Source organism: Schistocerca nitens, chromosome 1 (genome assembly GCF_023898315.1).
Source record: "Schistocerca nitens isolate TAMUIC-IGC-003100 chromosome 1, iqSchNite1.1, whole genome shotgun sequence".
NCBI classification, from domain to species: Eukaryota; Metazoa; Arthropoda; class Insecta; order Orthoptera; family Acrididae; genus Schistocerca; species Schistocerca nitens.
In genome coordinates, this window is record NC_064614.1 from 997,897,288 (window position 1) to 997,919,359 (window position 22,072).

Below are 22,072 nucleotides of genomic sequence, written 5' to 3' on the forward strand. Positions count from 1 at the left end.
TTACAGTGCTGTTCACAACATTATTCCTCGACTACAGCTATTGTTGAGGAATGATGGTGGAAATACTGAGCATTTCCTGTAAAGAACATCATCTTTGCTTTGTCTTACTTAGTTATGCTAATTATTGCTCTTCTGATCAGATGAAGTGCCATCTGTCAGACATTTTTTGACCTTTTGTATTGTTTTGGCTCTAATAAAACCCCATGTCATTCCAAGCATGTGTGTCAATTTGTACCTCTCTATCTACATTATTTCGTGATTTATTCAGTTTTCAAATTTATACTGACTTTTTGATCACCCGGTACTTTGAAGAACTGGCCCATCAGCATTTGTTGATTAACGAGTAGGTTTAACGAACACTTACTTTCAGCTTCTTCCATCACTGCTTTAGTACACAAAGCAGAAAAAGGCATACTGAAGCTTTCACTTCCAAGTTTATTGTCTGGCACAGCTAATGAACATACAAACAGCTGCCAGAAAACAGTATGTTGTATAAATTGATTTTTTTGATGTGCTTTAATAGAAAACATTTTGCTTTGTACAAACAAGAAAAGTTTCACTGTCTAGCAACCCTAGCAATAATGTGAGGAGCTGCAAAGAAACAACAGTACTTTATTTGAAGTGATATGTCTGATGTGCATTAACATGAAATATTTCACTTTCACTGAAAAACTGAATGAATTTGTTACACTTATTAGTTTGTTAAGTTACTTAGTGTGTGGTAAGTTATTGGAATAGTTTTTTTTTTCATTTAAAGATTCCATTGCTTTATTAGCATATTCCCTGCAGCTTTGCCTGCGTACAAGTTTGCCAAGTATATTGAACACATCTCCTCCTCACCCCTCTAACCCCTCTCATTATCCATTTCCTACACCCCTCTCTCTGGCCATATCCTCCGCCCAATCTCTCTTCCCATCTCCAACTCCGCTTCTTCCTCTTCCACCTGCCCACTACCCCTCTACACCTTCCACCTGGCTCATGCATCCCCCCCCCCCCCCCCCCATTTCCTCCTCTATCCATCTCAATCACCCCCAGCCATGTTTACGAGCACGTGCAGCTCCTACAATACAGTTCAATAAAACACATCGATACTACTACCACAGCACACATCATGCAGGACTGTGGGCTTGAAAATGATTAATCGACCCTGACATACAGGCCGCAATGTAAAGCAGGTTGATACTACTACAAAAACTCAACACACCTGTCATTCAGGGCAGCCTACACGTCGGGGCCCAGAAAAACCATTTCTTGCCACTGACATGTAGACTGTCCAGCAAAGCAGGTCGATTTGGCAAGCTGATACTGTAATGACACAACATGTCTGTCATGCAGGGCAGTACCAGGGTATGGAAAAACATGTTTTGGCCTGTATCTCTGCTCCTATTGGAGCTAGTAGGTTATAAACTCCACAGAGCTGATTGTTCGTAGGGCTGGTGTTTCTGTGTCAAATTTGGCTGATATCAGTTAAGGGGTTTAAGAGGAGATCCAGACATACACATGTACACACTGATTCATATATACAACAGGTGTTAAGTGACCATCTCTGTTTCAAAATACACTTGCAAAAAGAATGGCTAATCTGGCAGAAATTTTCCTATTTAAATCAAAGCAAAACTCATTTAATCTCAAAGCTATTCTGGTGACTGACAAGAGTACGAACATTTTGGGGATATGTAAATTAGCTGTGTTTCTTTCTGCTTGTAGCACAGATTTAAATACTTTTGAGTAATTATTGGAACTACTATCATTGTATAGCATTACTATAGCACAAGATATAATAAACTGTGCTTTTTGAACTTAAAAAAGTCAACCACTATCACAATTAACTTCTATACTTACAGAAGGCACTCCTTTGTATCATTACAGTAAAAGAAGCAAAGAGAAATTTACGATGGGTCAAGGATTCATGCACACTGCATTATACACCAAGAAGTATTACGCGCCAAACTAATAAACATGGAAAATTTTGCAAAAACGATTAATTTCAGCTCCCTGCTTGCTTAAGTGAATATTTCAGTTCGTTCAATTATACTGAGAGATATTGGCTACAATGATTCTTAAATAGCCCTGGAGGACCTCACAATAAATATTTAATTTCTTAATAACTAAAGGCCATGATACATGAACAATTTTTTGACGTGGCTTGGTTGCAAGTTATATTCTGCATGGGTGATGTTAACAGAACACTTACAAAATTTAAACCCAAAACTGTAAGGAAAGATCAGATAATTATTGACATGTGCAACCAAATTAATGCATTCAAGTATATTCTTTGAGAAGAGCAGTTTGAGTTCAACTGAAACTATATTGTATCCAATATGTGCAAAAATTGTAAACCTGAGAAATAAATCTGAACACAGTTTTCAGTTTTGGCACATGAATTTCTTTATCTTCTTCAAATTTTTCCAGTAAACATTGAATCGGTACCTAATAAAATGCCAACAGAGGTCGTTTAAATCCAGTACGATTTTCATTTGAAGGCAAGAGAGGGAATAAAGAACTTGTACTTTCTCCTAGCAATCATCGGTGCAATTAGAAAAAGCCAAGAAAGTACTCTCATAACTTATAACATAAAACATACATTTAGATATCTAAAAAAAGTTGAAAGTGAAGAACACATAACCTTAAGAATAAAGGTTAAATCACAGAATAAATATGCACATTTTAAAGTTTTCCTGGCAAATTGAATGTTTGAAGGAATGCTAGGCTTGCAGTGGATTGTCGTCAACTATACTCCATGATATTTCCACTGGCCACTTGCCACTCACCCGAAGATGATCCATCAAAAACTTACAAAGTCATCCTCTGCTTCGCAATATATAGGGTGAGTCACTAACTACTGCCACCTAGAATAACTCCGAAAGTATGATAGTAGCTGAAAAGTTTGTGGGACAAATGTTGCATGGGACAACAGGGGCCATAATATGACGTTGGTTTTTTGTTGCTAGGTGGGGTTGCTTCAGAGATATGAAGGTCAACTTTGCTTTTTAAATGGGATGCTCTAGTTTGGTACTTATTTTCTGATAGCGGCTATCAAGAGGAATCCAATGATGTGTAACAGTAAGGTCTTTGAAAGTCAACAAAGGTCACAAAGGTGGCATGAACATACATTTACGGAAGGTGTTCGAAGTGATTACCATCGGTAACAATGCGGTGCTACAATCTTCTTATCATGGACTGAGTGGTATTCCTTAGCACTTATCAAAGCGCATTCTCTGACAATTCTCTCTCGTATATCGTGCAAATAGTAAATATTAGCTGAATACCATTTATCCATCTAACGTGCCACTGATATGTAAAGACCATTCGACGGTTTTGCACTACAACACTAGTATCGTTGAATCAAGCAAATGTGAATGATTTATTCCTTCCAAGAATAAGTCGATATGCTTCTCGTTTACTGAAAATGCCAATGAAATTCAGTGAGAGCTAGAGACTTATACGCTGAAAAATATCCTCATCGTACTCACCCTACATGTCATACATTTAAATATGTGTATGATAAATTGACTGAAAATGCCAATGAAATTCAGTGAGAGCTAGAGACTTATACGCTGAAAAATATCCTCATCGTACTCACCCTACATGTCATACATTTAAATATATGTATCATAAATTGAGAACAACTGGATCTTTAATGCATTGGAAACATATCCGGCACATGAAAGTTAGTAATGAGGAAACAGAAACTGGTACTTTTCCCACTGTGGTTCGAGATCCTTGTGCTAGATCGCGTCAAATCGCAAGGGAATCTGGCATGAGCAAGAGTAGTGTTGTTCGCATTCTGCATTGCCATAAATATCATCCTTACCATACAAGTCTCCACCAAGAATTAACTGGTACGGATTGTATGCACAGCACTGAATTTTGCTGATGGGATTAACTTCAGATTCAGATGGATGACACGTTTATTAAATTGATTTCATTTACTAACGCGGCTACATTCATAAACCATGGCAGTGTTAATTTGCATAACATGCATTATTGGGCAACTGAAAATCCATGTTGGCTGCAGCAATGCAGCAAGTTGCACACCAAAAACCATGGGTGGTGAATGTATGGTGTGGGATTCTGGAGGACAGAATTATAGGCCCCTATTTCATCAAAGGAAATCTTAATGGTGTGAAAGACACCACATTCCTGCAAGAAACATTAAGTCTGTTATTGGAAGAAATACCTTTAGGAGAAAGAAACAGAATGTGGTATCAACACGGTGTGTGTCCAGCATATTTTTTGCTGATGGCTAGAAATGAGTTGCAGAGGAAATTCCCAAATCGTTGGACTGGACGTGGAGGAGATGTGTCCTGGCCAGCTCATTCACCAGTGACTCACCCTGTATATTGTGAGTATTCTGCGCACATGTCAAGATCATGGTGTCAGACTGAAAATTATGGAGGAATAAATGCTAGAGATTTTGCTGGCATGCTCAGCTCTTTATCCAATCCTTGTTTCTTGGTTTTAACCAATAGTGCTCTGTTAATCTGACAGGAAGAGCAAGCTCTTTAGGCAAAGTTTCTGCATCTGAAGTTGAAAGAGTTCTGTATACAAGTGTTTCAAGCTCACTCATTATTTGTGACAGTGGGTAACAATATGACAATTGTGGGTAAAAACTGGTGTGAGTGGGTTTATGATAAGCTGAATGCATCAGAGAGCCATCATTTTTCCATCCAACCAAACCATCCAGGCATCCAGGAAAGGCAGATAACCATCTTTCTCTACTTCCATAGTGAACCAGATGTTCTTATGAGTAGAGTTGACATGATGATAAAACCTCTATTAATTTATCTTCTACATGAGGCCACACTATGAAACTACCGTCCACATACCTCCAAAATACAGTTAGCTGAAGGGCTGCTGGTCCTTGCGCTCTCTCCTCAAAGGTTGGCAACCAGAGAAGAAGGACCCAGAGCACTGCCATCAGCTTGCTCAAAATATTCATGGCGGCACATAAAATAGTTTGCGGGTAGAGTACCAAAACAAACCAGTGATGTCACCTCTAGCAAAGAAGTACGATTTTTCACTATGTCATGTATGAGGCTCCTAATCTTGCTTACTATTGTCAATGAAGGTAGACCTTTATGAGTTTTGGGGTTGGGTTGGGTTGTTTTGGGGGAGGAGACCAGACAGCAAGGTCATCGGTCTCATCGGATTAGGGAAGGACGGGGAAGGAAGTCGGCCGTGCCCTTTCAAAGGAACCATCCCGGCATTTGCCTGGAGCAATTTAGGGAAATCACGGAAAACCTAAATCAGGATGGCTGGACGCGGGATTGAACCGTCATCCTCCCGAATGTGAGTCCAGTGTGCTAACCACTGCGCCACTTCGCTCGGTATATGAGTTTTGGGAAAGCCAAAGAGTCTTGGTGATATGCAACTACGTGGTCTTAATCTCTTGATGATCTCTTGAGGTAATGAGGAAGAATTCAGAAATTCAGAGGTCTTCTGTTGCGTGTGTCCTGTACAATCATAAGCAGAGTCACTTAGTAGACCATACAATTACCAACATACAAACTATGAGACAACAGTACTTTTGCACTACCTTTATTCATACTCAGTACCACCATGTTTTGATCCTCTCAGCGATTTTGTAGTGCAATGCTGCACTGAGGAAGAACTTTGGAAAGAGCACAAGTTTTTCTTCTTATTTTTTGTGCAACACCCAAAGGACAACTTGCTGTGCTCTCTTGAAAGCTACGTCTCAATGCAATAACTTAACCTATGTGTAAAAGGCTGCACTATTAATCACTGAGAGGATTCCGAAATTTTGGTGTTGGAAGTCAATAAAGGTAATACAACAGCACTGTTGTGTCATAGTTATTATGGTTATAAGATGTAGGGTCTACTAACGGATTCTGACTGTGGGAAGATTGATTACAATCCTACCGGATGTGTGCAGCAGGAGACTCCTCACTCCTGAATCAATTCTCATTACCTCAAGAGATTATAAAGGGGTTAAGAATACATGTCTGCATATCACCAAGAGTTTTTGGGCTTCCTAAAATATATAAAGAAGGTCTACCATTATGACCAACAGTAATTCCACATATGACTTAGCCAAACATCTTGCTTTGACACCATTGGTGGGCAAATGTTGACATTTTTTACGAACCTTGGCTGATTTTGTCAACATTCTGGGGGCGCTCTGTTTAGTAGTTTGGACCATTTAGTTAGCTTTGATGTCGTGTCTCTTTTTTACATATGTCCTCTCACAGATTCTTTGGCATTAGTTGGTAATCAGTTTCAGGTGGACATCATTGCTTTGTTTTGACAAAATCTTCCCTCAACATAGGTTTTGTTCACCATGAATCTTTTCAGCAGAGTGACGATGTTGTCATGGGTTGCCCTCTTGTCTCCCCTGGTGGCCAACCTTTTTACGGAGGACTTTGATGAGAGAGCACTTCCATCAGTGGCCCTTCAAACCAACTCTATTTTGGAGGTATGTGGGTGTGGTCCCAAGAAGAAGATACATTAATGAGGTTTTCACATCCATTCATAAGAATGTTCACTTCACTATGGAATTAGAGAAAGATGGTAGTTCAACTTTCCTGGGTGTTTTGGTTAGACGAAACAATGATAGCTCTCTGGGACACTTAGCTGCAACTATGAGCACACCAGAAGGACAGGTATACAGAGCTCATACAGTCTCAGATGTAGATAGTTTGCCTACACAGCTCACCCACCTAAATACAGGGTTCTGAGAAACTATACATTCTATATGTCAAATTAAGAGGGTACTACCAGTTAAAACGAAGAACCATGAAGTGGATCAAAAATAGAGCACCTAGAAAAATCTCTAGCTTTTCTTCCACTTGTTGGCAACATTTCCTTTAGAATAGCAAGAATTCTCTGCAATTTTTCAGGAGAAAATGGTTTTCCATCTCCATTGAAGACTGCCAATCTACCAGAATCAATGAAGGACAATTTTTTATTGCAGAAGACAGAAATTTATAGAATACCTTGTCAGTATTGTATGGCTTATATAGGCCAGACCTCTCACACTGTGGAAGAACACTGCACCGAGCATCAATGCTACAACTGTATTTTGGAACAAAGTTAGTCTACAGTTGCCAAACATTGTATCTCCACCAAACATTCAGTGAAATTTCATAAAACAATAATTTTGGACACAATAACATCTTTTTGGGACTCCATTATTAAAGAATCCATGGAAATACACATCACAAAAAATCAGATGCATTGTGACATTGAATACCAGTTGGACAATGCCTTGAAACCCTGTTATTTTCACAACTTGCTGTAACTGAAGGCAACATGCTACGCTTATGGCACACGGAGGATAATCGAGTTCCGCAGTTCCACCGGCGAGGGCACTGCAGCCAGGTAATGTGGTCAGTCTGCAACCATGATCTTGAAGAATGTGTGGATTACTGACAGTGTACTATATATTGCGGAATGGAGGACACCTACGTCAATCTTGGATAGCTCACATAAGGATGACAAGTAGGTGTGCAGTTGAAATATCGTGCAGTACAGTTAACGATGACCCCTGCAAGCCTAAAATTTCTTAAAACATATAGTATGCTTGTCAGCCCCAATGTTTAATCTGTAACTGCTGAATTATTAGACAAAAATGTGAAATAATTACATCTTCTATGACAGGTAAACCTCCTTCTTCAGCAGCTGCTTCATCATCATCATCTACTCTTCGTTCCTGGTCACTTCCTGCATCACGACTTCGTCTTTCTTCCTGCTCCTCTTCGTCCTCATCAGACTTCTTTGCTTTCTCAGCTGCAGCTTCTTCATCTGTGCTAATATCATCAGCATCTCCAAATAGTGCCTCAGCAGTGGCTGAAATACAATAGGACTAGAATTTAGATTTTAAAAGTTTTTCGCATCATATATGGGGGAAGGGGGGTGGGGGGTGGGGAGAAAAGTAGAGGGCGGAAGGGGTGGAGAGGGAGGGGGCAGTGGAGAGGGGTGAGGGGAGAGGGGGATGAGGATGGGGGAGGGGGGATGGACGAGGGGGGAGGGGGAGGGAGCGGGGAGGGGGGAGGGGGAGAGGGGAGGGGGAGAGGGGAGGGTGGGGAGGAGAGAGAGAGAGAGAGAGAGAGAGAGAGAGAGAGAGAGAAGAAGAAGAAGAAGAAGAAGAAGAAGGGATAGTGAGCAAACTCACCATGTAGTTGAGGCACCAAGCAGCCAACAGATACAAAGACAACAGTGAAAAAGTTGTTAGGCCTGTCTGAGACTTACATTACAAGCTACATTTTGTTCATAATATAAACTCTGATATGAACAACACTTAATATTAAGTAACTGCACTGATAGAGAAATCTGTCTTATTTGGGTTGGCTGAAGTAAACACTTCATATGAGCAATATATAAAGAGTGAGGTAACAGCCAAGTTGTGGCGCCCTGAAAATATTCTAAGTTCGGAGTTGGCGTGGCCGCGCTGGGGCCTCTCGGTGGGCCGCGGGTTATCGGCGGCCGCATGGTGCCGAACGTTAGCCGGTGTCCAGGGACCATGTGGCTGAGAATTCTGTGGTGACGCTGTGTCGATGAAGGCGACATGTCAGGAATACCAAAGATGGCGGACTTTGTTAAACCTTAATGGCAGCCATTTCACAGTTCGTATAGAAATTAATAGCAGCCAGATGAATCATGATACCTCAAAAAAGAACATGTACCTTACCATTATTTGCACGACGATTCTGATGGTGTAATCAGATTTTCAATATCCTTATTAGTTTAAATTTTAGTATGTGACAATAAATTATACAAGTAAGACCCGACAATGAATTTCCAAAATCTAAATGGTCTCTTTAGAAAGCTATTGGTATAAATTACAGGCATGTAACTTGAATAGTACAGGAGTTATTGGAGGTCAAAGTGGCCGATTACTATTGATTGCGTCAGGCCATAAGTACCCCATAGTTACACCAAAAAACGGTGGCAGCATGCTTATAAATATATTGATTCGTCTATGTCTTTGTTTATATCTGACATATCCTACTCATGAAGAAATTGGTTAAATATTTACTGTGTTTTAGAAAGCACAGAGACATTAGGCTACTGGCCTACCTTTTGTTTCTGTTCCTTTGATATATGCTTATTTGATTTGTTTATGTATTTAATAATATGTGTTAGAGCATGTTTATGGTCCAGCCACAGGAATATTTATTTAATTTCAATTTACTTACATGTAAATCCAGTATTTCGAATGTGTTTCATTATGTTTGTGAGTGTGCATTGGCTTGAAGACATGGCGGTAGTGCTCTAGCCAATCACAGCACTCGTTACTACAGCAGGCAACTACCGAAGTGGCGGAGGACTGAACAGTATGGGAGAGGACAGAGAGAGTCCTGGACAGAACGATGTGAGTAGGGCACAGGATATGGGAGGTGCTGGACGGAAAGTGCTGGACAACAGTTGCAGGCAAGAGTAGGGAGAGCGGATCAGTTTGCGTGTGGTCGCGGAAGTGCGAAATATTTCATAGTGCCGACTTGTTCAATTGTGAGATTTCTGTGGTTTCTGCAGTGAAGACACAGTATGCGTTTAGAAGTTAATATCTCATGAGCTAAGTTGTTGTTCATAACTAATTACACAAGTAGGAATCTACTGTTTCCCTGTTATTCAACTTATATTTTATTTTATTGCTGGACCATCGACACCAATAAATGTTTTACAGTAACAAAGGGCATTCTTAAAGGTACTTCTGCTGTCGAACTCATCATTTCAAGTCTTTAAAATAGTACCTGAAGAGTTTATGGAGCAATATACATTTTCTTTCAAATCTCACATGGAACTGAGTTTCAGTAAAACTGTGTCAACCTACATATTGAGTATAGCAAAATAAAGTTAATAAAGAAGCTGTGAAGAAATTGTTCTAAGGCATTTTTACTTAGCTCAAAGGTTCCACCTTTTTCTCATCAAAAAATGGGTCAAATGCTTAAAAAAAAGAAATTGTGTTTGTAACAATTCTGTTAAATGTAGTGAATAGGGACAGTCCCTCAGTGAAAGATGTGTAGATAGTGAAGCACTTAAAACTACATCTGTGTTAATCAATGTATAAGGGGCATTCAAAAAGAAATGAGCCGGAGGCATAATTACAGAAAACAGTAGCTGTATATTACAACTATTGACCCTGGCTCTTGAGACACAAAGACAACCAAGACAAGACACCACCTTGTGTCCCACTGTAACATAAGGCGGTGAATGAATGTCTCATAAAATTCCCGGGGCTGTGATAATGTTAACCAGTTCCACACACACAGTTGGACGACGACGTCCACACAAGTACAGGAAAGGATATGCTGACGTTCTTCTTTGACCAAGGTGACCCCTTCTGATTCACTTCCTGCAGCATGGGACAACATTACTCACAAACCTTGACCACCCTTCGCCAAACGATCAAAACAACACGACTACGCAATCTCACCTGTGGGCTCGTTCCGCTCCACAACAATGCAAAGCCTCATACGGCCAACACAGTCACAGCACTCCTGCAGAAACTCAACCTCGGACAACATCCAGCTGTAAGTGCGGAACTGGTTAACATCGCATCCACGGGTATTTTATGAGACAGCCATTCACCGCCTTGTGTCACAGTGGGACAAGTGTCTCAACAGCCAGGATCAATACTTCTAACACACAGGTACTGGTTTCTGTAATTATATCTCCGGCTCGTTTCTTTTTGAACGGCCCTTATAGTTTTCCTGAACCATTATTTCTGATGTAGCAAAATGAGAATTCGCAAGAGAAAACTGTCAAATTACATAGTGACAGGGTGGGTGGTCATTATTTACCTTCAGAAAACAAAATTCCAGTTCGGCTAATACATGCATCTGAAGTCTAATAATAATAATAATAATAATAATAATAATAATAACAACAACAACAACAACAGTAACAACAACCCCCTTTCCCCTTTATTCTAATTAACATTATTTTATTTTTCACTAACAGTACTTCAATTTCACTCTGGTTCTTTTTTATCTCCCATCTTCACCCCGCTTTGGTTTTATCCTTCCGTCTATTGCTTTACTTTCCCCTTAGTTCTTAACTGAACCATTCATTCCACTTTTCTTTTATCTTCTTTTTAATCCATATTTATTTCTCATTCTGTCCTATCATTTCTAGACTGGTTTTACGTGAGGAATCGAGGAATATTTCACAACACTAAAATGCTACCATAGCTATAAGACTGGGCTGATTATAGAGCACAATGAGATATTTAAGCACAACTGCACCATCTGTGAACAGAATGGGAAGCATCTCTATGTCATACAATGGAAAATATTTTCAGCCATACACTTCACAGTTATTTGCCGAGTATAGATGTAGATGTAGATCAAAGCTGGCACAGTACTGACAAAAGTACCATCGCTGACCGCCTTCTCTCTCTCTCTCTCTCTCTCTCTCCCCTGCTCCTCCTCCTCCTCCCCCGAGGTGGTCCCTCTCAACTTGGGGCCTGAGTGACCTAATCTTGCAAAACCTTTCTGTCCTTTCCTGCTTGAGGAAGGAACAGTTCTAAAAGCCAGCTGTAGGGTTCCTCACTTTGAAAGTCTCAGTACTGAATCTCACCTCCTATAGGTAAGAAATCGCCAGGCAGCGTCTCCTGCTAACTTGTGATTTATCATAAAGTGTGTGTAATTAACACATACTTACATACATACATACATACTCACTGTGCAAGGCACTGTATGCTGTATGGCACCAAGTTCACTATCACTCATTTGCTTCCCTATTCCACTTCCAACTGGAGTGAGGGAAAAATGAGTGTCTGCTAGTCATTGTGCTCCTTGCATGAAATGTATGTTGGCAGCAATAGAATCGTTCTGCAATCAGCTGCAAAAGCATCAACAGTGTTCCACGAGGAGAAAAAATTCATCCTCTTTGCCGGTATTCCCATTTCAGTTCATGAAGCATCTGCATACTAGTCTCGTATTGACCGAACCTACTGGTAGCAAATCTAGCAGCTGATTTAATGTCTTCCTTTAATCCAACCTGGTGGGGACCCAAACACTTGAGCAGAACTCAAAAATGGATCAAACAAGTGTTCTATACCAGTCTTCTTTCTACATGATCTACACTTTCCTAAAATTCTCTCAATAAACTTAAGTCGACTGTTCGAGTTTCCAAAACCATATTTAGCATTCGCTCCATTTCATATAGCTTTACTTCAACAGTTGGATCTGCCTTTTAATTTTTCAAAATGCTGTACAATTTTTCTTGTCAATCTGCCGGGACTAATTTGTTGGACATGCCCAAAGAATATGGGCACATTTTCCTAATTTCACCTGTAATTTTTCCTACATGGTTGTACACTTAAACTTTTCTACTGCTGCTGTATTTCTTTTGCAGTTCTTATAATGGGGGTGGTTATACTTATCTAACAATAGCATATTCATTAACTTCTAGGACACAATATATTGGAAGATCATGTAACATACCATATTCATTAACTTCTAGGACACAATATAATGGACGATCATGAACTTCTAGTTTCCAGCCTGCTATCAAACAAATAGTACTTGGCCTTACTGATCATCTCTACAAGGGCTACAATCACCTCCAGTAACAAGAAAAAATTATTTCAATGGCCTTTTGCACAGAACCATGGTGAAAGTTTTTTCTGCTTACAATCTAGTGACAGCTCCCTAGCATAACTTATCCTGCGCATGAAAGGTATATGACACTGGAAATGACATGGTTCACAGATGAGGCATAATTCATTTGTATTGTATGTCAGCTGCCACAACAGTGGCAATTATTTGGATGGGCAAAAGTCTGGAGAAAGTTGCTAAAGATATTTACTAATGAACTTTGAACAAACTCATCAATCAGTTGAAAGATTATGAACTTGAGGAGAATTACATCAAGCAACACGGGGGAATTAGTCAGCATGGTAAATACAGCATCTCTTCCTCAAATCAATTCCTAACCATAAAGTTAGTTTCCTCACTGCTACGTGATCTAACCATATTACTGGTACAACCAACTTCGGTTGCTCTTCTCAGATTTTTATTGGTAAATACTGACTGATATATTTCAATAAATGATGGCATTAGGAGGTGTTAATTTCAAAAATTTTACAAAGTATTATCTACACAGAAACTGAGATACAAGGGTGGAGCGCACATATGAAGAGGAGGTGAGACATGGAGTATTAAGTGGATGAGTACCATGCTTCAAGTTATTCAACACAACATTTAGCCTTGGTTATCTGCAAAGAAACATCTGAAGTGTACCTGGAATATTTATTTAAGGTTTTTATATTAGTGCAGGTTTGGTGAAAGCTATTTGGGTAACAGAAAGGAAACATGCTAAGTACTACAAAAACATGTGAGAAGCAGTGTTTCATATACAGAAATTTTTCAGGGTGGGACCAGAAACATAGGTTTAGCTACATGGAGAGTATTCCCAATATGTCTATTGTGATGGGAGAAAAGATGAACCTTGTCCTGTGGGTTTAAAAGAGTAATAGGGATAGGTAGTAAATTGGCAACATTCTTCAGTATTCCTTTTCTCTCTCTCTCTCTCTCTCTCTCTCTCTCTCTCTCTCTCTCTCACTACAGAACTAATCATGCGGCCATTCAAGCACTCTCATACACTCCACCTCAAACTTTTGAAAATGATATTTAGGTCACCTGAGCAAGAAGAATCTTAGAAGAACAATATTTTCATGCTAGGCATATTAATCAATGATCTCAATCTGTTCCCACACTGCAGTGCTTGGCACCTAGCAACTTGGTACCCCATGTTTCACCACAACAGTTAACACCCGGCCCCCTCCCCTCCATCAAAATATAGGAAGGTTTCTGTGACACTATTGAATGCAATGTCATCTGAGTCTTGTAAGTATGGTTTTGTAGCATTCAAACTACCATATTGATTGACACCATTAACAAGAAGAAGAAGAAGAAGGAAAGAAATCAAGTACAAACATGGCAAATATATTATTTCTGTCATCTTCAGTTATACCTCCTGGTTCTGCATCACTATCATCTCCTTCACTTGCTGCTTTTCTTCTTTCACCTTCTGCATCACTTGCATCACTCCCAGAGGCTACTGCTGCTATTTTCTTTCTTGGTTTTTTCTTTATTTCTGCATCAGAGCCACTTTCATCACTAATGACTGCCCGCTTTCGTTTCCTAGAAAAGAAGATTAACAAAAGACACACTGTTCACATAACATCTGTTTTACTAACATCTGGGTCTGATAATTATCTTTTAACACGAAATCTATGGCTTAAACAAACATGCAACCTCCCTTCCCTACTCCTCACACACACACACACACACACACACACACACACACACACACAAAACATGCAAACTGAATTAATGATCAGCTCCAAAATGGTAAGCCAACGAGGATGAGAACTTATCAAGAGTGTAGACGTTTTTGGCAGAGAGAGAGAGAGAGAGAGAGAGAGAGAGAGAGAGAGAGAGATTACAATATATTATTTTAATTATGAATTTATATTTATAGACTGGTGCGGTTTTCTATAATGCATAAAAATAATTTTCTAGGTGTCTGCTTTATACATACTGGACATTAAATAAAATAATAAAATTGTCTTTTGGTTTCTGTAGCTTCTGCTACATTTCCAAGCACAAAACATATCTTTCTCAGTTAGTACATAATGTAAAATTCTGGCTATATCACTGGATTATCTGTGTCAACATCCCCCCCCACCCCTGGGTAGCTCCTCTTCATCATAATGACTCTGAAGTATTCTGCTCACCACCTTTCTCTTTCCTTCTTATTCTGGGGAGATCACAATCATAGATTAGCACCTTTTTAGGTTCAGTTCCTTGAAATTACTTTCAATCTTTCCTATAACAGTATCTTTCCCCAAAAGTGGATACAACCTATGAATGGCTTTGAAGAATACTAAAACATTTGTTATGTATTGCTGCACTTACAAGCACACAGACCACATGATAATTGGCTGGAATAAGGCAACTGTGAATGTTCATCTCTGTTTTTCAAATCACACCTGAACATTTCTAGCAATCTTATGTGGTATCCTTCTATCTTGCTACATGGTGTATTCAAGAAACTACCAACTACACTTCAAGATGTACTTAGTCACCTCAAATATCTAAATCAATTCTGGACAGTATCTGTAGTTTGTGCAAACTATGATACCGGGTATTCATTTCTTGCAGATCATTCTGACTCATCACTGCATAAACGGCTAATTCAGGACTGATGGTAATTGTGTTACATTAACTTTAATTTATTTTTTAAATACTTTTTCAGTGAGTGGTTACCCTAGTTACTGAAGAGTAATTTTCTCTTGCTGCAATTCTCAACCAATGAGTTTGTGTAATGAGTCATCAAAATGGGCAGTGTTAAGCTCAATATACTAAACACTAGCAGTCTCAGATACATCTGTTCAGTTTCTTCCAAGTGTTAATTTGCAAAGGCAAAAAGATGGTCCACAACTACATGCTATGATTTTGTTGCACAGATATTGGGCATATAATAAACCATCTCATATCTTGTATGTGCAAATGATACAGCTTCAATCTACTTCTGGCCAGCCATCTGCTGGTATGGGGAAGGACTTCAAGCAGCATATGACTATGCTCTTGCAAAGTGTATTTTATACTCAACTTGGGATGGACACCAACTTGTGAAGGACAATTTTTTTCTACAGTCAGCACTCGTACCTGGACTCTGTCATTGTGGGGGTGGGAGATGGTAGGGTGCGGGAAGTCAGACATGTGAAGAATGGTCCAAATGGTCAATACAGTGGCTTTTTTTAAAGCAAGTTTACTCAGTGAACTCAAAGACTGGTGAAATTACTTGTGAATGGACATGGAAATATACAATTATTTATTAAAGCTTGTAACTCCTCACATAATATGGTGTAATACTAAAATGAGAAAAGCAATCTCACCTCATGAGAGGTTGACAATGATGTTATAATTCATGGCAACTGGAAAAAGTTGTAAGGATTTGGAATTTTCCATTGCACTGTCCAAAGCCAGTGATGATGATGATGATGATTGGTTTGTGGGGCGCTCAACTGTGCGGTCATCAGTGTCCGCACAAGGTCCCAATTTTTTACACAGTCCAATCTAGCCTCTCCAAAGCCAGTGCTGAATTAAATACTGATCACTTACAAAGTTACAGATTTAGCTACTTTGCTTAACTCTTTGTAGCAAACAGTCCAAAATGATTTTTTTTTTATATTACTGATGCCTGTTTGCTAAAGAGTCAACTGCTCTCTTTTTCTCTATTGAAGAACTGCCTTCTTACCCTGACAGCTATATTCCTTGCTCTTTACATACATGAACATGTGTGACTCCTTCATATGAAGCATGATCAGAAAATAAGTGTACTGTGACCATAACAGGATGCGTTTTTTTTGTTTTTTGAGTGTTAGCAATACTGAGAGCTAGCATTGCAGGAACACAATGGTATATAAACTCATGTTGTAGTGTCCAGATGCATGAAAGATGTTGGTAAGAAACCCTGCAAAGTGTGAGTTATGTGTTGTGATCAACTTCCTACTTGCAGAAGGAATAACACCTACAGAAATATTTTCTGAACCAAAATGAGTTATAGCATAGGTGTTATGAACAGAACACTTGTATTTAAGTAGTGTCGGGAGTTTAGAGGCAGCAGAACAAATATTAATGATGAACAGAGAAGTTGAAGAACTTCCATGTTGACTGATGAGTTGGTGCAAAACATTGATGAAGGTACTGTGAAGGCTGCTGATGAGTAGGTGCAAAAAACTGAGGAAACTGCTAGTGAAGACTGCTGACTGGCAGTGGATGAAAATTTCTACAACGTTTCCACAACTCTCCAGAACTCTCTTACATGACACACTCACAGAAACACTGGGGTGCTAGTGCAAGATGCATACCAAAACAGCTAACAGAGCAGCATGGGAAAAATAGGGTCAATAGCACCTGCACGTTCTTGAGCAACTTCAATTGGAAGATGAGGACTTTCTGAGCTCTACTGTGGCCGGAGATGAAATATTGGTGACTTATTACATGCCTGAGAAGAAAAGAATCATCACAGTGGTGTACAGCATTTTCCTGCTGGACAAAAAATTCAAAACCACAATTTTGGTTACAAAAATCATAATTTGGTTGAATTTCTGCCTCAGATGAACTATCAATGCTTAACTATATTTTGAGACTCTAAAAATATTCCTAAGGAGCATCCAAAGCAAAAGGAAGAGAATTCTGATGAGAGGGGTGTGCCTGTTATAAGACAACACTCGTCGTGATACAGCCTTGAGCCACTACAATGCTCTTGGACTCATTTGGTTGGGATGTTTTGAACCACCCCCTGTATTCTCCTGACTTGGTGCCTTCAGATTATCTTTCCACCTCCCTGGAGGCACATATGACTAATTCACTTTTCAACTGACAAGCAGGTGCAGAAAGAGGTTTTGAATTGGGGAAGGAGCTCTTGAAGGAGGGCATAAAGAAGCTTGTGCCATGGCTCATTATATGTGTTGAACAGGACGGCGATTATGTGGAAAAATAGTCAACACGTGTATCAAAAATATCCTGTATTTTGTTTTCAAATATACTTTTTCTAAAAAAAAAAGTAAAACTCTAGTACACTTACTTTCTGAATATGCCTTGTGTTTCTATAAATTCGATCAACTCCCTTGAGCAAAGACATGTATCAGCCTTTTAAGAATTAAATGTAGATAGAAAGATGATAAACATTAGATTGAACTAACATACACATTTTTAGGGCCAGATTTGTGGTGATTTCTGGTCCACAAGCTATAATCTGCCTGCACAGATCTGACCTATTCCCAAATATTTGAGCAATTGGTCAAAAATGCAACCCCCAACTTTGCAAACACCTCAGATCTGTGCAAATTTCTGATCCATTTGCTACGATTTGTCTGTGTAGATACAATATACGGAAACAAACTGTAGCTTGTGGACCATCTTGACCCTGCCTTTCTTTTACAATTTTTTAAACAATTTGGAAGGAAAGTGTCTTTCAGCTTAACCTCTTCACTTTCAAGGGCTTTTAATGTATCCTTTTTCTATGTGCCATCATTGAGGATATGTTTACACTGGAAAACAAATGTGACTATTAAGTAGCAAATTAAGACAGTAATTCATTATTTTCCAAGGACAATCAATCTCACCCCCCCCCCCCTCTTTAGATCCCATTTCATAATGGCGCTCTTAAAACAATGACTACTCATAATAGCTGTTACTACAATTTTGGCTTTTGAGAACTTATTATTTTGCATTCTGGTGGCCATACCAATTAAAACAATGACATACCTATATTCACATGGAAAGTTTCATTTCTTTGAGTAGTAGTAGCCAGCCAACTCCTCCTCCCTACCCCATATTACATCAACTGGCTGGCTTGCCACGGCCAATTCTTACATTAATGTACAGCAGAAACATTTACATCAATCTACATCTGTTGTTGTGATTTCCAGTCCATAGACTGGTTTGATGCAGCTCTCCATTCTACTCTAGCCTGTGCAAGCCTCTTCATCTCCAGATAACTACTGCAATCTACATCTTCTGAATCTGCTTACTGTATTTATCTCTTGCTCTCCCTCTACGATTTCTATCCTCCACGCTTCCCTCCAATACTAAATTGGTGATCCTTTGATGCCTCAGCACATGTCCTACCAACAGCTCTCTTCTTCTAGTCATATTGTGCCACGAATTCCTCTTCTCCCCAATTCTATACAGTACTTACTCATTAATTACATGATCTACCCATCTAATCTTCAGCATTCTTCTGTAGAACCACATTTTGAAAGCTTCTATTCTCTTCTCATCTACACTGTTTATCATTCATGTTTCACTTCCATACATTGCTACACTTCATACAAATACTTTTAGAAGAGACTTCCTGACACTTAAATCTATACTCGATGTTTACAAATTTCTCTTCTTCAGAAATTTTTTCCTGGACATAGCCAGTCTACATTTTATATCCTCTCTACTTCAACCATCATCAGTTATTTTGCTCCCCCCAAATAGCAAAACTCATCTACTACTTTAAGTGTCTCATTTCCTAATCAAATTCCCTCAGCTTCACCTGATTTAATTCGACTGCATTCCATTATACTTGTTTTACTCTTGTTCATGATCATCTTATAGCCTCCTTTCAAGACACTGTCCATTCCGTCCAGCTGCTTTGCTGTCTCTGACGGAATTACAGTGTTATCGAAAAAACCTCAAAGTTTTTATTTCTTCTCCATGGATTTTAATTTCTACTCCAAATTCTTCTTTTTTTCCCTTTACTGCTTGCTCAATATACATATTGAATAACATCAGGATAGGCTACAAACCTGTCTCACTCCCTCCTCAATCACTGCTTCCCTTTCATGCCCCTCGACTCTTGTAACTGCCTTCTGGTTTCTGTACAAATTGTAAATAGCCTTTTGCTCCCTGTATTAAACACCTGCCACCTTCAGAATTTGAAATAGAGTATTCCAGTCAACATGGTCAAAAGCTTTTTCTAAGTCTACAAATGCTAGAAACGTAGGTTTGCCTTTCCTTAAGTGAACAATAATCATTAGAAGTGATTGGAATGTGTAACATTACAACTGTGTGAGTTGGCATTGCAGGAAGTGTGTCACATAAAGTGATAAGTTTTGCATAGCGATAAATACATTTTGCATCACTGGAGTAAAAATATTCTGCTAGTGAAGAATAGTGGACGATTGTCAAGAAGAGATCATATCAGAAGAAAGAAGACAGTGATGTCCGACATGGCAAGGCAAGCTGCGTAATCAGAGGAAACAATGGGACGCACAATGAGGCAGCAGAATATTACTGCACCCAGTAAAATATACAATTTTCCAAGTAAGTTAAACTGACAGAACAGTGGTGTATGTAATTAGTGTTACTTAGAAGTGGCATGACAACTAAAAGTAAAATGAGCAAACCAAATATTACCGAGAATATGGCACAGGAGACCTCTGACTTGTCAGAGAAGCATTATGTATTTCCACTTGTAAAATCAAAAGAAGGCCCTGTAGTCAGGATGAATGATATTTTAAGTAACAAGGGGCAGGAAGTTCCATTGAACACTTTAGATACCACAGAAAATGCTGCAGACTCAGACACTCACACAGTGGCTAAGGAAAGAATGACGACTGAAAGTTTTTCAACTAGAGGAAAGTGCAAGGGGAAACTAAATAACAAAACTGAAAATGACTAACAACAAAATAGAAGAAACTTCTATAGTAACTAACAAGAAACTAGAAGAAAATAACCAAAAACTCGAAGCTACTAATAACGGAATATACAGGAAAGTGCTAGAGATGCTACAGAACAGTTGGTAAAAATTATGAAAGAAATTAGCAAGAACTCAGCTGATAGGTTGGATAATAGGAATACTAACCAACATTTCAAAGTGACAGATGAAAAAAAATAAATAAATAAAATGGAGAATGTTATGATGGAACAGTGGGCAGTTGCTCAAAATTTCGAAAAAGAGAGTCACCACTGGGGAAGTAGCCATAGTAAATCGCAGTAAATTTATTACAGAATTAAAACATAATGTTAAAATTTTATATCACAATTTTAGTAAGGACCTTGAAAAATTAAATGCGTCAATCTCCAATGTAAATAAAAAAGTAGATGAAACAGAAACAGCTTTATCTAATACAATATCTTCAGTAGAAACAAATATTAAAGATATATTCACAAATGTAGCTAATATCCAGAAAGAGGTCAGTGATTTTACTAACAGAGGCACTGATATCTTTGCTGGAAGGGTTGAAAAGAAATTAAATTCACAATTAAAAGACATTATTGCTGTAAATAATAATGGAAACAATACAAATGAAGACTACTACTTAAAAGTTCATACTTTACATAATTTTTCGCCAAAAGGGAAACTTCATCCTAAAGCTTTCGAGAAACCAGAAGACTGGGATGAGAGGAGGAAAATAGGATGTATTAAAAGTAGAATGGAAGGAGATGCATTTTTATGGGGAATGGGAGCTGGTGAATCACGTCAAATGTATAAAGAATTTATTTAAAAAATTCTTAAGACACACACTAAGCTAACAGAACTCTATGCAATGTTAGAAACTGCATCTTCCAGGGGAGAAATTTCTTAGGCATCGGGTATGATAGGTATAAAGATTATTTTCAAAACTTCTGCGAGAAGACCTTCTGTTTAAATAAGCCACTTAGTGAGAAGACTTTATTGCTGTAGTTTTGGTCAAACTACCGGTCAGTGTTCAGGAAAAATTAATAGGGATATCAAAAAAGATAACAAGATATTTTACAAACTTTAGACATCTTAGATGCACTTTCAGGGGAGAAAAGATCCAGTAATGGCTGGGGAGGAGTAAATTGGAGATTGAGAGAAAGTGGTAATTGGAGGGAACAAAACAGAAACCATAATGAGCATAGGGAACATAACAGAAATCATAATGGGAGAGACAATGAGAAGCATGGCAATGGCATTAACAGACATGGTAGAGGAGGGTGGAACCAATCACAGTAACAGGCAATAGCAAGAAAAAAATGAGACACAAAGACAACAGGGCACAAAGAAACTAAGAAAGGAGACTCCAGAAAAGGGAAAACTAGAGAGCAGTTTGTGAGAGGTCCGAACACAAGCTCATAAGTAATATGGCACTGACTATGAAGAGGTTCATCAGGGAAAGTTGGGGGTTGAGGTTGGGTTGTTTGGGGGAAGAGACCAAACAGCGAGGTCATCTGTCTCATCAGATTAGGGAAGGATGGGGAAGGAAATCGGGCATGCCCTTTCAAAGGAACCATCCCAGCATTTGCCTGGAGCGATTTAGGGAAATCTCGGAAAACCTAAATCAGGATGGCCGGACGCAGGATTGAACTGTTGTCCTCCTGAATGCGAGTCCAGTGTGCTACCACTGCGCCACCTCGCTCGGTAAGGGGAAAGTCTTGGGGGTAATAGATAAGTTCTTTTTGAAGAAGATGAAATACATAGGAAAGAGGAATACCAACCATTTGTAATCTGGAAATTAATGGAATTAATGCAATTGCTGTTACTGATACAGGAAGCGAATTATGTGCTGTAGCAGAGGGGCTTTACGACCAAATAAGAGGTAGAAGTGAGGTACCAGCATTGCCGTTACAATGAG

At 39.0% G+C, this 22,072-nt stretch overlaps 1 protein-coding gene across 1 annotated transcript in view; it reads right to left on the reverse strand.

Moving 5' to 3' along the window:
• LOC126195365 (another transcription unit protein) overlaps positions 1-22,072 on the reverse strand; it is a 56,609-nt gene that overhangs the window by 13,798 nt on the left and 20,739 nt on the right. The window contains exons 4-5 of the mRNA XM_049933944.1: positions 13,942-14,111; positions 7,607-7,809 (exon numbers count right to left, since the gene is read on the reverse strand). Coding sequence (XP_049789901.1) covers positions 7,607-7,809; positions 13,942-14,111 — 373 coding nt within the window. The remainder of the gene's footprint in view (positions 1-7,606; positions 7,810-13,941; positions 14,112-22,072) is intronic.